Below are 12,259 nucleotides of genomic sequence, written 5' to 3'. Positions count from 1 at the left end.
TTAGTGGTTTGCTATAAGATTATTCATTATTTTGATAACGAATAACAATAAATGATTTTTGTATTGAGGATGTCGGTATGTCTAATGTTTGGTTTTTTATGTATTAGATATATTGTAAATGATTAGTTAGGCTATGTACAACAACGCTTGTCCAATGACATATCCTTAAACAAGAATATGTGCAAATGCACTAAATTAACTATAGCTTCTATAATCTATATCTATAAATTACCATATTGGCTATTTATTTTTAGAAATTAAATATTTTTTTTCAGTATTTCCATAATATCCCTTGATATTTTTTTATCTTAAATACCCCTATTTAAATATAAAACTTTTATATACCCCTTTTCCCCCATTCTCTCTAATCATAACACACTTTTATCGACCTTTTATCACTCTCCGTCGTCACCCTCCTTCTCCATCGCCTCCTTCGATCTCCACCACCGCCCTTCATCTCTACCACCGCCGCAATGCGCGGACACTATGCTCATCCTTAAATAAAAGTATGTCTTTAAACAGGAACGTACTTAATTTTGAGTTTATCTAATGTAATTTCTCTGAAAAATATGTAAGGATATTTCTATGATCAAATATAAAATTAAATATAAGCAATTGACATGTAAAGGTTGGTGGGTCTTTGTTACCATTTAGGTAGAAAATGAAAGCAACATCTATACTTAGCGAGAGGTAAAGTATGTCTATATCTTAATTTTCTTCATACACTGTCGAAGTATTAGGGTTTAAAACTACAGAATACAATTTTGAGCAGTTTCTTTCTTCATTTAGAAGTAAAATAGTTATAAAAAGAAAAGAGGGGAAAGATTAGGTAAAGCATGCAGTACCTATCTTAATTAGGTAAAGCAGGGAGAGATTATGTAAAATTCAAAGGGGGTATGTAAAATTCAGGGGCTATGTATGTTTATCAAATTCAAATGTTTAATTTATAATTTATTTTAAAATGACAGTACCTAAGCTTAGGTAAAGTCTTTCGTATATATCATTTTCCAAAAAGAAAACAACAAATAATAAATAGAAGAGAACGTTATAATATAGAAAGGATAGAATAGTGGTGAGATAGCGTAAGTGCTGACGTATGTTAGAGTTGTCATTTAGTGAGAAGGGAGGTGACACTGTGAGAGGAGCGAAAGTGCTGACATATGTCACAAAGGTCATCAAATGAGAAATGTTTCATATATAGTCTGGTTAACCAGGTTTTACTGGAGGTTTAATTCTCGGCTTAAATTTGATTAATGATATACGAGTATCTTCTTAAAATTTCTTCGTAATTATCTTTCTAATAACACCATCATTACACACATGATAAAATCAAAAGATTAGATAATAAAAAAGAATTAATAAATTACGATCTATAAAAACTAGGAGCTTTTTAATTAGAAGGATTGATCAGAAAACTTTTTTTATTTTTTAAAATAGACTTACATAATGAGCTTTAGGCTTTAGCTATGATATTGTTGTATGTGTTAAACCACCCACATCCCTAAAAGGGAGGTGAGTCACTCAAAATATTTTTAAAAAAATAAAAAAGTCATATAAAATAACAACTTGATTGGTGGCATGACTTAAGGGAGTCACCCAAGTTTTGCCACTTGTCACTCTATGCTTAGTTTAGATTTATTTATAAACCTTATTGGTTTTTCTTTTAAATCTTTCATTTTATAATACTTTATAAAAATATAAAAACTTGATATTTTCTATTTTTTCTTTACGAATATTTTGACATAAATTTTGTTAAAAACAAAAAAATTTTATTCTTGAAATATAATTTTATGACACTTTTTATTGTTACATTGGTTCAAAATATTCTTGAAAAAAAATTCTTTTTTTTTAATTTTTTTTTTATGTTATATAGTTTTTTTTTTTATTTATAAAAAGAGTCAATTTTGGTCTATAAAGAATGTATAGACATAACTTATATTCATATCACCATCTCAGTTCTAATCTATAAATTCTTTCAAATCCCATATTTTCTAGCATAAATCATATTAATTTAGTTTAAAAAATAATATAAGTTGAGTTGTGAATATGGGTAAAAGGTTGAGTTAGGTTGAGTTATTTAGGTGGAAGAGAGAGAAACTAATTTTTTATTAAAGGTTGGGTTGATGTAGGTTGGGAGTGTGGATGGTCTTAGTATGTTCTCCAACTTATGAGGTTGTTGATTGGATTCTATTTTTTGGATTGAGATCCTATAAAGTTCAATAAAGTTAAGTGATTTTGACCATTGGATTAAAATCAATGTTCAAGATTGAAAAAGTTAAGTGATTTTGATCATTGGATTAAAATCAATGATCAAGATTGAAAAATCAACTTTAAATCTTAACTTTTGATTTTAATTCAAAGGTCAAGATTCCCTCAACTTTACCTATAAAGTTAATCTAACTTTAGAGAATCTTTATCCCTATTTTTTAGATGTTGAATAAGAAACAGAAAAACCAGAAGTCTATAAACATTTTTTTCTAAAATACTTTAGTTTTATTTCTAAACTTAATATTTCTCTTAAAGTTTCTCAAAGTATACATTGTGAAAGGAATAAAATAATAAGTTCCTATACCATAAGCATACGATTTTATAACTACAATCCTAAATTTTTGATATTTTAATTAGACGTATCTGAGATCTCCAATGAAGACTTGTTCTTTCGGCAATTAGGGTTCGAATCTAAGGGAACGCATGTCTTACCCCCAACTGGCAATATTTAATGTCGTAGATGTCGTGTCGTTTGACAATCTATTTGAGGGTTTTCTCTGTGAACTACCGCGATGACATCCTGCCCGGTGGGTTTAGAGACCACACATGGGATGAACAGACTCTGATAAAAAACGAACATTAAAAAAAAAGGTAAAATTAGTTAAATATCATAAAACAAAACCTAATAAAATCGCATATACTGGTTACTGAATAATACTAATAGAACTCTTCATACCTATTGTCCAAGTTCGACGAGGAATAAGTAGCAATAGGGCTTTCATTTTGCTACACTTTTGTCAAGACAAATTGCGAAACTTCAACAACTAAACGATAAGAAAGACAACAAGATTACAAGAGTACAATTACCTCTACAACAAACAACTTAAAGCGTCAATTCCTAGACGACTTATTCTAGTTAAAGTTAACTACTAAGCAAAAATAATACGAAATATCAAATATGAAAGTACATTTACATGAAAACAACACAAGGTTTTGATCAAGTAGTCATCGTTGTTGTTAAAAAGCAAAAGGCAAAAGTCCGATTCTTACCCCTTACACAACATCATTAATGGTATTATGACCCATTAAACTCATATAAAAGATGATATCGAGAGTTATTTATCTATTTTTTACATTATTTTTAAATATTCTTTGACTACCCCACAACCACATGTATATTCAACTCATTACCATATCCATGAAATTATAAAAACCAAAAAGCGCGTTTAGTTACGGAAAATAGTTTTTAGTTTTTCATTTTTAATTTTTTTAAAAAATGGAAGGAGTTTTTCATTCTTACAAAACAAATGAAAATTTTGAAAAAACATGTTCAAAACTAGAAAATGCATCTTCATTTTCCATATCAGAGTACATGTTCTAATTTACTTGGTTAAGTGGGTTATTGGGGTAGGGTGGGGGCGGGGCGGGGCGAGGGGTGACATGATGCGAGGGGTAAGGACGTAGAAAGTTAATATAATTTGAGGTTTCTAAAATTAGGAAAAAATGAAAAATGAAAAGTGAGAAATAATTTTAAAAAAAGTGTTTTAATTTTTCATAAAAAAATGGAATACAATGTTTAGTTATGATTTTGATAGAGTTTTTTGTTTAACAAAAATAAAAAACATAGAGTATCATAAATTATACTTTTCGTCCCTAAAGTTAACACGTTTTTCACTTTTCGTCTCTTAAGTGAAAAAATTACAATTTTGACCTTAAAGTTGGCAGATTTTTTCAATCATCGTCCCTCGCCAAACGTCGTTAAGTTTCAGCCGTTAAGTCGGACACGTGCAACACACGTGAGGGACTGAAACTGCAAAAAAGGACAAGTTCAGGGACGAAAACTGAAATTTAATTTTTTGTTGTCATCATCTTCATCTTCTCCAGCTGACTTTTGTCGGAAAATTTGCCGGAAAACTTAAAATGTCGATATCTCACTCGTTTCTTCGAATTAGACCACGAAACCTCCACCAAACTTCTCAAAGTTAATTTCCGCATGAATCCTAACAAAAAGATTTCAGATTCAATACTTGCCGGAAAACTCAAAATACCCATAACATGGATTTTGAACAATATTTCTGTACGATTTAGCTTGTTCCAAGAATGCAATATTTTTGTTTTAAATAAGCCCATGTTGGATTAGGTGTTTGTACTCCTCATTAAGACACCAATGATATGTCTCATTTATTATTCCATAAGCTCTGCACCAAAAAGAAAAGTACAAAATGGGGAGAGACCTTCATGTGGGTTCGGTTTTTATCAATGAGGCAAAGACATAAGTTCAAAAAATTAGAAATATATATAAAGAGGGAGCAAAGAGGGACAAAAGGACCAGGAGGCCTGACAAGCCCCGGTAACTCAAATATTTCAGATCATTGTCACCTGATTCTTAGTTTATGTAATAGAAGTTCAAAGCAATTTACAGTTCGTCATTTGGTTGATTATAGCTCTTGTTTTATATTTTGTATAGAAACTTTAAATCCGTTGTTTGTGAAATCCTTACGTCGAAATCTCATTCTAAAAGTTGTTACAAGTTTACTATTGATTCATCTAGTATTGTGTTAAGTTTCATAGCGATTCGTTACCTTTCATTTTTGGCGATTTAGTTAGATGTTAGTTTCATCGTAAGGTTTTCGATATAGTTTACTGATCAATCGTTAAAGTTATTAAGTTGTTACAATAGTTAGATTAGTAGATTGAGGTACAAAGAATTCGGGTGTGACAACCGATTCATTGGATCTCGTTTCGGTTATAAGTTATTCGCACTCAAAGTTGTCAGTTCGTACAAGTTCCATGCTAGTTTGTTGAGTTTTTTGGTCAACTGGGTCTTGGTTACAATTTCATTTACGATGCTTTTCATTTACATTTCATGAAATATCGGCATTTTAAGATTTTTTTTTTGTTAGGATTCGTGCGGAAATTAATTTTGAGAAGTTTGGTGGTGGTTTCGTGGTCTAATTCGAAGAAACGAATGAGATATCGGTATTCTAAGTTTTTTTGACGAAAGTCAGTCGGAAAAGATGAAGATGATGACAACAGAAAAGTAAATTTCAGCTTTCGTCCCTGAACTTGTCATTTTTTGCAGTTTCAGTCCCTCACGTGTTTTGCACGTGTCCGATTTAACGGCTGAAACTTAACGACGTTTGGCGAGGGACGATGATTGAAAAAATCTGCCAACTTTAAGGTTAAAATTGTAATTTTTTCACTTAAAAGACGAAAAGTGAAAAACGTGCCAACTTCAAGACAAAAAGTGTAATTTACTTTTTTTTTCTTTTCCAACTAAACGTGCCCCAAGAGTGCAAAACCAGCCATCATTGATTGTGAGGAAGTCGATGTAAGTCATGAAACCATCATTGATTAAGTGAAATACATGTACAATATTGTTTGGTCTAATTTACACCTTCATTTGGTACTGTTAATGGGGCCCAATCCATACCAATAACTTCTGTGGGATTGGGCTTTTTACTGTCATGGCCCATTTGAATGAAAAGATGCATGTAGGTCTATAGGGAAAGCAACTTAGTAAGCTTCCCATCTCACCCAAAACTTTGATAAATACAACATCCGTTTCATTATCATTGTCCACAAACAGAATAACTGTAATTGATGAAAAAAATAGCGTTCTAAGAATTCAGTTATTTTGAGACGAATAACTATAGTAATGTGAACAGTAAAATGAAATAATAATTTAAAGTTACTCTTAACAGCCTTGGTTTTGTTTGTTAAGGTGTTATCTTCAGGTTTTACCTAGCCTAACTTCTGGGCTAGTTTGTATTACCTTTCAATGCCTTTAAATATGCAAAATCAAAATTGTTTTTTAATCACACGGTTATCAAATCACATATACTAATCTTTAGAACCGAGTGTTCATTTGGGGAGTATTAAGACACTAACGTCATGCGTATACTTTTTCTTTTGACCTTTTCTTCTGTTGCTATACATTAAAGGGTTGTTCGGCTAATTAGCTTATTTCAGAGCTTAATTATGGACTTATTTTAGTTTTAGCTTTTATCTATATAAATTTACAAGTTCTTTATATATGAAATGTATAAATTTTTATACTAGATGATAATTCTTACAAAATTTTTGTTTCAACCCCTTAAAGTTTTTGTCTTCTAACTTTTGCCCCACTCAAAGTTTATGTTTTCATTTTATCAACACCAAACTTCTGAGTTCTCATTTTTTAATCAAACAACTTTCACACAGTTACAATTTACTTTTAAACATTTGGTTTTGATTGTTTTCATCCGTTATATACATACAAATGTTTTTAATGTATAAAAACTTTAATCATCGTTACATCTACGTTCATGTAACATTTAAAACATTAATATAGTTATTGTTTATGGTTTTATACATCTTATTATTCTTTTTATATATATATATATATTTTTTATTGTTATTGATATATTGTTAGTTGTCTTTTTTAAATTTTGGGTTATATTTGACATAAATTTGGGTCCAAAATTTTGTCGTGTAAAAAACGTATTTTGCGACAATCCACAGGTACACTAACCAGTTATATCCAAGAATGAAAGTTTATTAGGACACATTATATAAAACATTTATTGAAAAATCTTATTTATAAAAGTTTTTTAAACATGTGCGCACAAAGCATATGTTTAAAAGTATTAAATAAAACAAAAGTTTATATAAATAAAGGTAAATATATTTAAAAGGAATTAATTAAGTTTAAAACTTTAATATTAAAACTTCCCAAATTTAGAAAAAATATTAACTTCACTTGGTACTTATAATCATTCACATACAAATGTTGCAACCAAAATTTATTCATTTCAAGTAACTATCCTTAAATTTATCATACTATAAAATCGGGATAAATGCCTAAAAGAAGAAAAATCAAATATTTATCTCATTATCAACAATAAAAACGATATACTAAATTACTATTATAATTTTAAAGTCTTATTAGTTGTATATATATATATAGTAACATGTTACCACTAATAGAATTGAACTTTTTATTTTATACCATTAATCCAGATAAAAATCAACTAAAACAAGAGATAATTAAATTCCCTAAAGTCCGTGTAGAATCAAATGTGCACCAAACTGAGGTTGTAGAGTAAGTATACTAGTCGGAGCATGCGAGTATGATGGAGATAGCTGAAAAGAGAAACGTTGTAGAATCGTTGAAAGAGCCAATTTCGCTTCCAACAGAGCAAAATTCTGCCCAACACATATACGAGGGCCACCACCAAACGGAAGATATGATGCTGGACCCTTAGTCACCTTTGAAATACCTTGAGCAAATCTTTCAGGATTAAACTCATTTGCATCTTCACCCCACGTGTCTTTGTCATGGTGTAAAATTAATGCATTTAGTTGGATGATGACTCCTTGCGGTAAAGTTAAGTTTTTGCCTAATTTGGTTTCTTGTTGTGTCATTCGTCTTAGTAATACCGCTGCAGGATATAGTCTAAGAACCTCATTGAAAATAATGTTGATCTACAAGATGAAACAAATCAAAGCAAATTAGAACTTGAGCATATTCATCAAGATATTATAACTTTTTAGCTAGTAGAATAAATACTTACAACTTTTAGATGATTGAGGCCATCAATATCTGGTTCTTTATCTCCAAAGACATGTAAAACCTCCTCCCTTGCACGTGTCTGCCAATGAGTATTTTGACTTAACAAAATCATAGTCCAAACAAGCATATTCCCTGTAGTCTCTTGTCCTGCAAAGTAAAAAAGTTTGCATTCTTCAATTACTTCATCTATGCTTAATCCAGAATTGCTATTCCCATGTTCTTCGATTTCCTTGTGATTAGAATCTAGAAGTATTCCAAGAAGGTCATCATTGCTAGCTTCCCCGACTTTCATCGCCACAACTCGCTTATTAATTATGTTCTTGATTAAACTTTTCACTTCTCGGTCGATCTCTTTCATCCTCTTGTTGTTTTTTGTCGGCAAATATCTAAAATTATCATATTACAAGTTAAAAGTTGTACTCCATAGTTAAAATTTTATTATTACTTAATTAGCTTTGAGTTTTTAAAATTAATTAAGAATGTTGCTAGTGAACACCTTGTTCCTGGGATGTAAAATGAATTTGCAGCCTTCATAACTAGCTCTGCTTGTTCTCTTTGAAGTTCAAATATTTTTCTTCCTTCCTCAAAACTACTGCCAAAGGCTGTACGTGAAATTACATCAGCTGTAAAATTTTGAAGATAAGGCCACACATCTACTTCACATGAGCTTCCTTTCTTTACTCTTTTTCCTAATTTTTCAATCATCTCATTGCAACTTATAGAAAATGCTGGTACCATATGCTGTGAAAAGGAATTAAAATTCATTAACATGTCCAAATAATGGTTTCCAGTTTATAACACATTAAAATATACCCGCGCGTTGTCACGGTGAGATGGTGGGGTGATAGCTAGGTCATAGAGTGTGATAGGTTATAAGATGGGAGGGAGTGGTCGCGTGGAAGGAGGAGCGGGAAAACGGGGCCGCGCGGGCACACCGCCGCCGGCGGTTCACCACAAGAGAGAGAAGGAAAAATGGGGGGAAGAACTCCGAAGGGGGAAGAGAAGAGAGAGAAAGGAAGGAAGAGAGAGGGAGGGAGACTGTGATTGGTGGATAGAAAATGGGGACCATCTTAATCTTTTTTTTTTTAGTGATGGAGGAAGCAAAATATATATACATACAGTATATATGCATGTATCATCAATTGAAGAAGATGAAGCATCTGAGAAGTGAGATCTCGATCTGTTTATTTTTTTTAATTTTTTAATTTATTTTAATTACACTTCAGTCCCTAAAGTTTATGCATATATACAGTTTGTAATTTTCTATTAATTACATTTCAACCCCTCTACTTTCATTTTGTTTATTATTATTTATATTTATATATGTATGTATATGTTTTATTTTTATATAGTTTTAGATTTGATGTATTAAAAGTAAATGAAAAGAAAATGATGAGGTGGAGATTGGAGGAAGATGAAGGAAAGTGCCGCCAATGATTTAGGGAAAGTGGGGGAAGATTGGGGAAAATTGAGGTGAATAATTTTGATTGGTTAGTGATGGGGGAAGATGGGTGACCACTCCCTCCCCCCTAAGAGTTGATATGTCATATAGTATGATAGTCAAATGCCTTAGCCGTATGGGTTCCACCTCAGATTTAAAAATTCGTCGAAAGTATATCGAATGACATCTCTAATGAAAGAGCATGAAATTTTAAGAACACTCATATAATTTTATAATTTATCGATGTACGGTTTTTGAGATAAAAAATTTTGAATGAATTGGAGGAATAAATGATTTATGGAGGGGAGAGAACAAAAATGATTGGTTGCAATTTGAAGAGAGATAAATGGTATTATAGTTATTTTAGTTAAATATAGAATAGATCGGAGGGACATTTTGAGAAAGTAATTAAAATCAATATTGAAAATTTAAATTCAATGTTGAAAATCTAGAGAGTTTTTGTTTTATAATATACTAATATAGTATAGATAGTATATAGATATAAATGATAAACAATACTGTAAAACCTTGAGCTTCTCCACATGAAACGCAGGATTGATGATTTTTCTGTGTTTAACCCATTGTTCAGCTTCGACATCCACTAATCCTTTTGCTATCAACTTTTCTAATGGATTACCTCCGCTTGGCTTTTGAAATGTGTTATAATTAGCCAAGACTTCTTTGATCATAGTTGGTTCTGATATGTGTACCACAGGTTTTAATCCGATCCATGTAAAACAATTTTTACCTATAAATCAAATAATCAAGACAACATTCAAATATAAAAAAGTTATAAAAAAAACCCTCCAAGCATCAATCATTTGCTCTCTTTTGGGGCCTAAATCGAAGAGGTATCTCTGCTTTCGAGTTTTTAGTGTACAAACCCAAATGTTTCTCGAAACCATCAAATTTGGTGATTTTCATCATCAAAGATTTAACAAAAATAGCTCGTCTAGAAATCAAGAAATGTGCATATATAAAAATCATAACATGCGCCCGCGCCCATTTAAATCACATTTTTAGCAAAATTCAGTAAACAGTATCCTGTTACATACCATAAGTGGTGAGGGATTTATGATAAAAGGGCATGACGCGAGGTGCGATATCATGAGTTAGACTCATGGGTTTGGACTTGGTTTCGGTCATCATCCGCGCCAACTCTTTCAAGTCTCCATACATGAACTTATAAGGGCTACCTTTGAGGCCTTGGTCTCTTAGATACCTCTCGATCTTCTTCGGTTTGAACCATAACCAGTTCAATATTCTCCATATGCATAACACCAAGATTGCTGCTAATCCTAGAACACCATAAACAGTTGTTGTTTCCATAGCTCGTGTGTAGTACAAAAAAGTTTAGTCTTTTGAAACATGTAATGATGGATATTTATAGATGATTAGTTTTCATTTGGCAACCTTATGGTTTGAATAGTTGTTGATCTGATCCACATATTTTCTGTATTGGTCATGGCAAGTCCTCCATATTCACACACTTAAACCCAAGATACAAATTATGAAACATGTCGATTACTGTATCCAATTTAAACCCAAAATACACATTATGAAGGTTGGCGGAAATTTCAGTTTCGTCAAAGCATAATAATGGGATGTAAAATCTATGGAACACTGCGGTCTTTTACTAAATTATTGGAAGATATTTGACATAAAAAAAATGAACAAAACATAAAAAAAAATACTAAAACTAGTTAATATTTTTAACTTTTTTTGTTAGTTTTTATAGTATGTTCACTGTTCACTGACTTTTCTCCTTACCTATTTAAGAGAATTAATCAATAACCAACTTCTATTAACTAAATTATATATAATTTTATATGATTATTTGTTAATAAATAACATTTCTTTTTTTTTGAACGATCGTTGGGTTACCCTTAGTTAGGAGTTTTCCAGGCCAGAATGTTACCCACTCCGATACATCTAATATACCAGATGGGGGGAGAAACCCCCAATTAAATTAATTGGGGGAAAACTCGGCTCTCTACAGATTCGAACCCAGGTCTCCTGGATCCAAAGCCATCATTGAAAAACTCTCGTAGAACTTTTGTGTCTATTGATTATTTGGTATTTATATAAGCATTTTAGAAGATTTGTTACGAAACATGGAATTAGGAGCTAATTAAAATGTATAAAAACCGGCAAAAAAGAATAATGTATAAAATTGATTATATACAAGTATGGTTCTTGACTTCTTTCCAAGCCATCGTCAGAAAATTATAGTGTGGCAGCCCTTTACTGTTCCCTCGTGAGCAATATTTAAGCCACCACCCGTTTTATTCCATTATGTTACTGATTGGTGGAGAAATTAAAATTAAAAAGAAAAACAAAAACAAAATATTTAAGCCCTTACAGAATTCTTAAAGGCTAGATAGTAAAAGTAAGGAAGTAACTCTTAATGCCGTCTTTTATGGGTTATGGGTCTCAATACCGTCTTCGACGGTGTATGGGGGAGGTTGATATGTAGACAGCCTTACCCCTACCAAAGGTAGAGAGGCTGCTTCCAGGTTCTACCATAGGTAGAAAAGGTCCTCCAGCCTTGCTGGGCATGAGGATCGAACCCATGACCTCTGTTTCCAGAGGCATGAGCTCCAACCACTGATCCAATCAGTTGGTTTTTCTTAAAGGCTAGATAATAAGGCTAATCTTTACTCCTTATAAAAGAAACTAAATTAAACCCGTACGATATACGGTAACATAAATATAAGATGTATCTTTATATAAAAAAAATGAATCTAAAATAATATTAAAGATTAATTTTAATATGTATATAAAAAAAAATATAATATCTTTTTAACTTTAAGTGAAAATATTTTGAGTATCAAATTACAAAATAAAAATTTAGCTTCAATTGAAGTGACAAAAAAAAATGCATTTATTTACTTCATATGATAAACGTACATACACATATATAAAAAGTAATATAACGAAATGAATATCTATTACTCGTAATATTAAATATTAAATGAAGTTGTTTATAAATCTTTACCTCTCTAGCTAACTATCTTTACTTACCATGTTGCAGCCGACTTTTATTGTTTTATTTT

At 31.3% G+C, this 12,259-nt stretch overlaps 1 protein-coding gene across 1 annotated transcript; it reads right to left on the bottom strand.

Annotated features, from left to right (window-relative positions):
- Positions 1-7,175: 7,175 nt before the first annotated feature.
- On the bottom strand, positions 7,176-10,611 carry LOC122586178 (cytochrome P450 CYP72A219-like). Its single transcript, XM_043758284.1, has 5 exons — positions 10,259-10,611; positions 9,731-9,951; positions 8,259-8,503; positions 7,764-8,148; positions 7,176-7,674 (listed from the first exon to the last, which is right to left on the bottom strand). The coding sequence occupies exons 1-5, from the start codon at positions 10,530-10,532 to the stop codon at positions 7,246-7,248; spliced, it is 1,554 nt and encodes a 517-aa protein (XP_043614219.1). The 5' UTR covers positions 10,533-10,611; the 3' UTR covers positions 7,176-7,245.
- Positions 10,612-12,259: the final 1,648 nt, after the last annotated feature.

This window comes from Erigeron canadensis, chromosome 1 (genome assembly GCF_010389155.1).
Source record: "Erigeron canadensis isolate Cc75 chromosome 1, C_canadensis_v1, whole genome shotgun sequence".
Taxonomy (NCBI): Eukaryota; Viridiplantae; Streptophyta; class Magnoliopsida; order Asterales; family Asteraceae; genus Erigeron; species Erigeron canadensis.
The sequence above is the reverse complement of the archived record's forward strand: the minus strand, read 5'-3'. Positions and strand labels throughout refer to the sequence as shown.

What these genes read in the sequence shown, in the direction of transcription:
- LOC122586178 (XM_043758284.1), bottom strand. Translation starts at nt 10,532, where the DNA reads ATGGAAACAACAACTGTTTATGGTGTTCTAGGATTAGCAGCAATCTTG. An exon ending in TTCATGTGGAGAAGCTCAAG is followed by an intron (nt 8,504 to 9,730) that starts GTTTTACAGTAT and finishes TCCTTTTCACAG; the next exon opens with CATATGGTACCAGCATTTTC. An exon ending in TTTTACATCCCAGGAACAAG is followed by an intron (nt 8,149 to 8,258) that starts GTGTTCACTAGC and finishes TGATAATTTTAG; the next exon opens with ATATTTGCCGACAAAAAACA.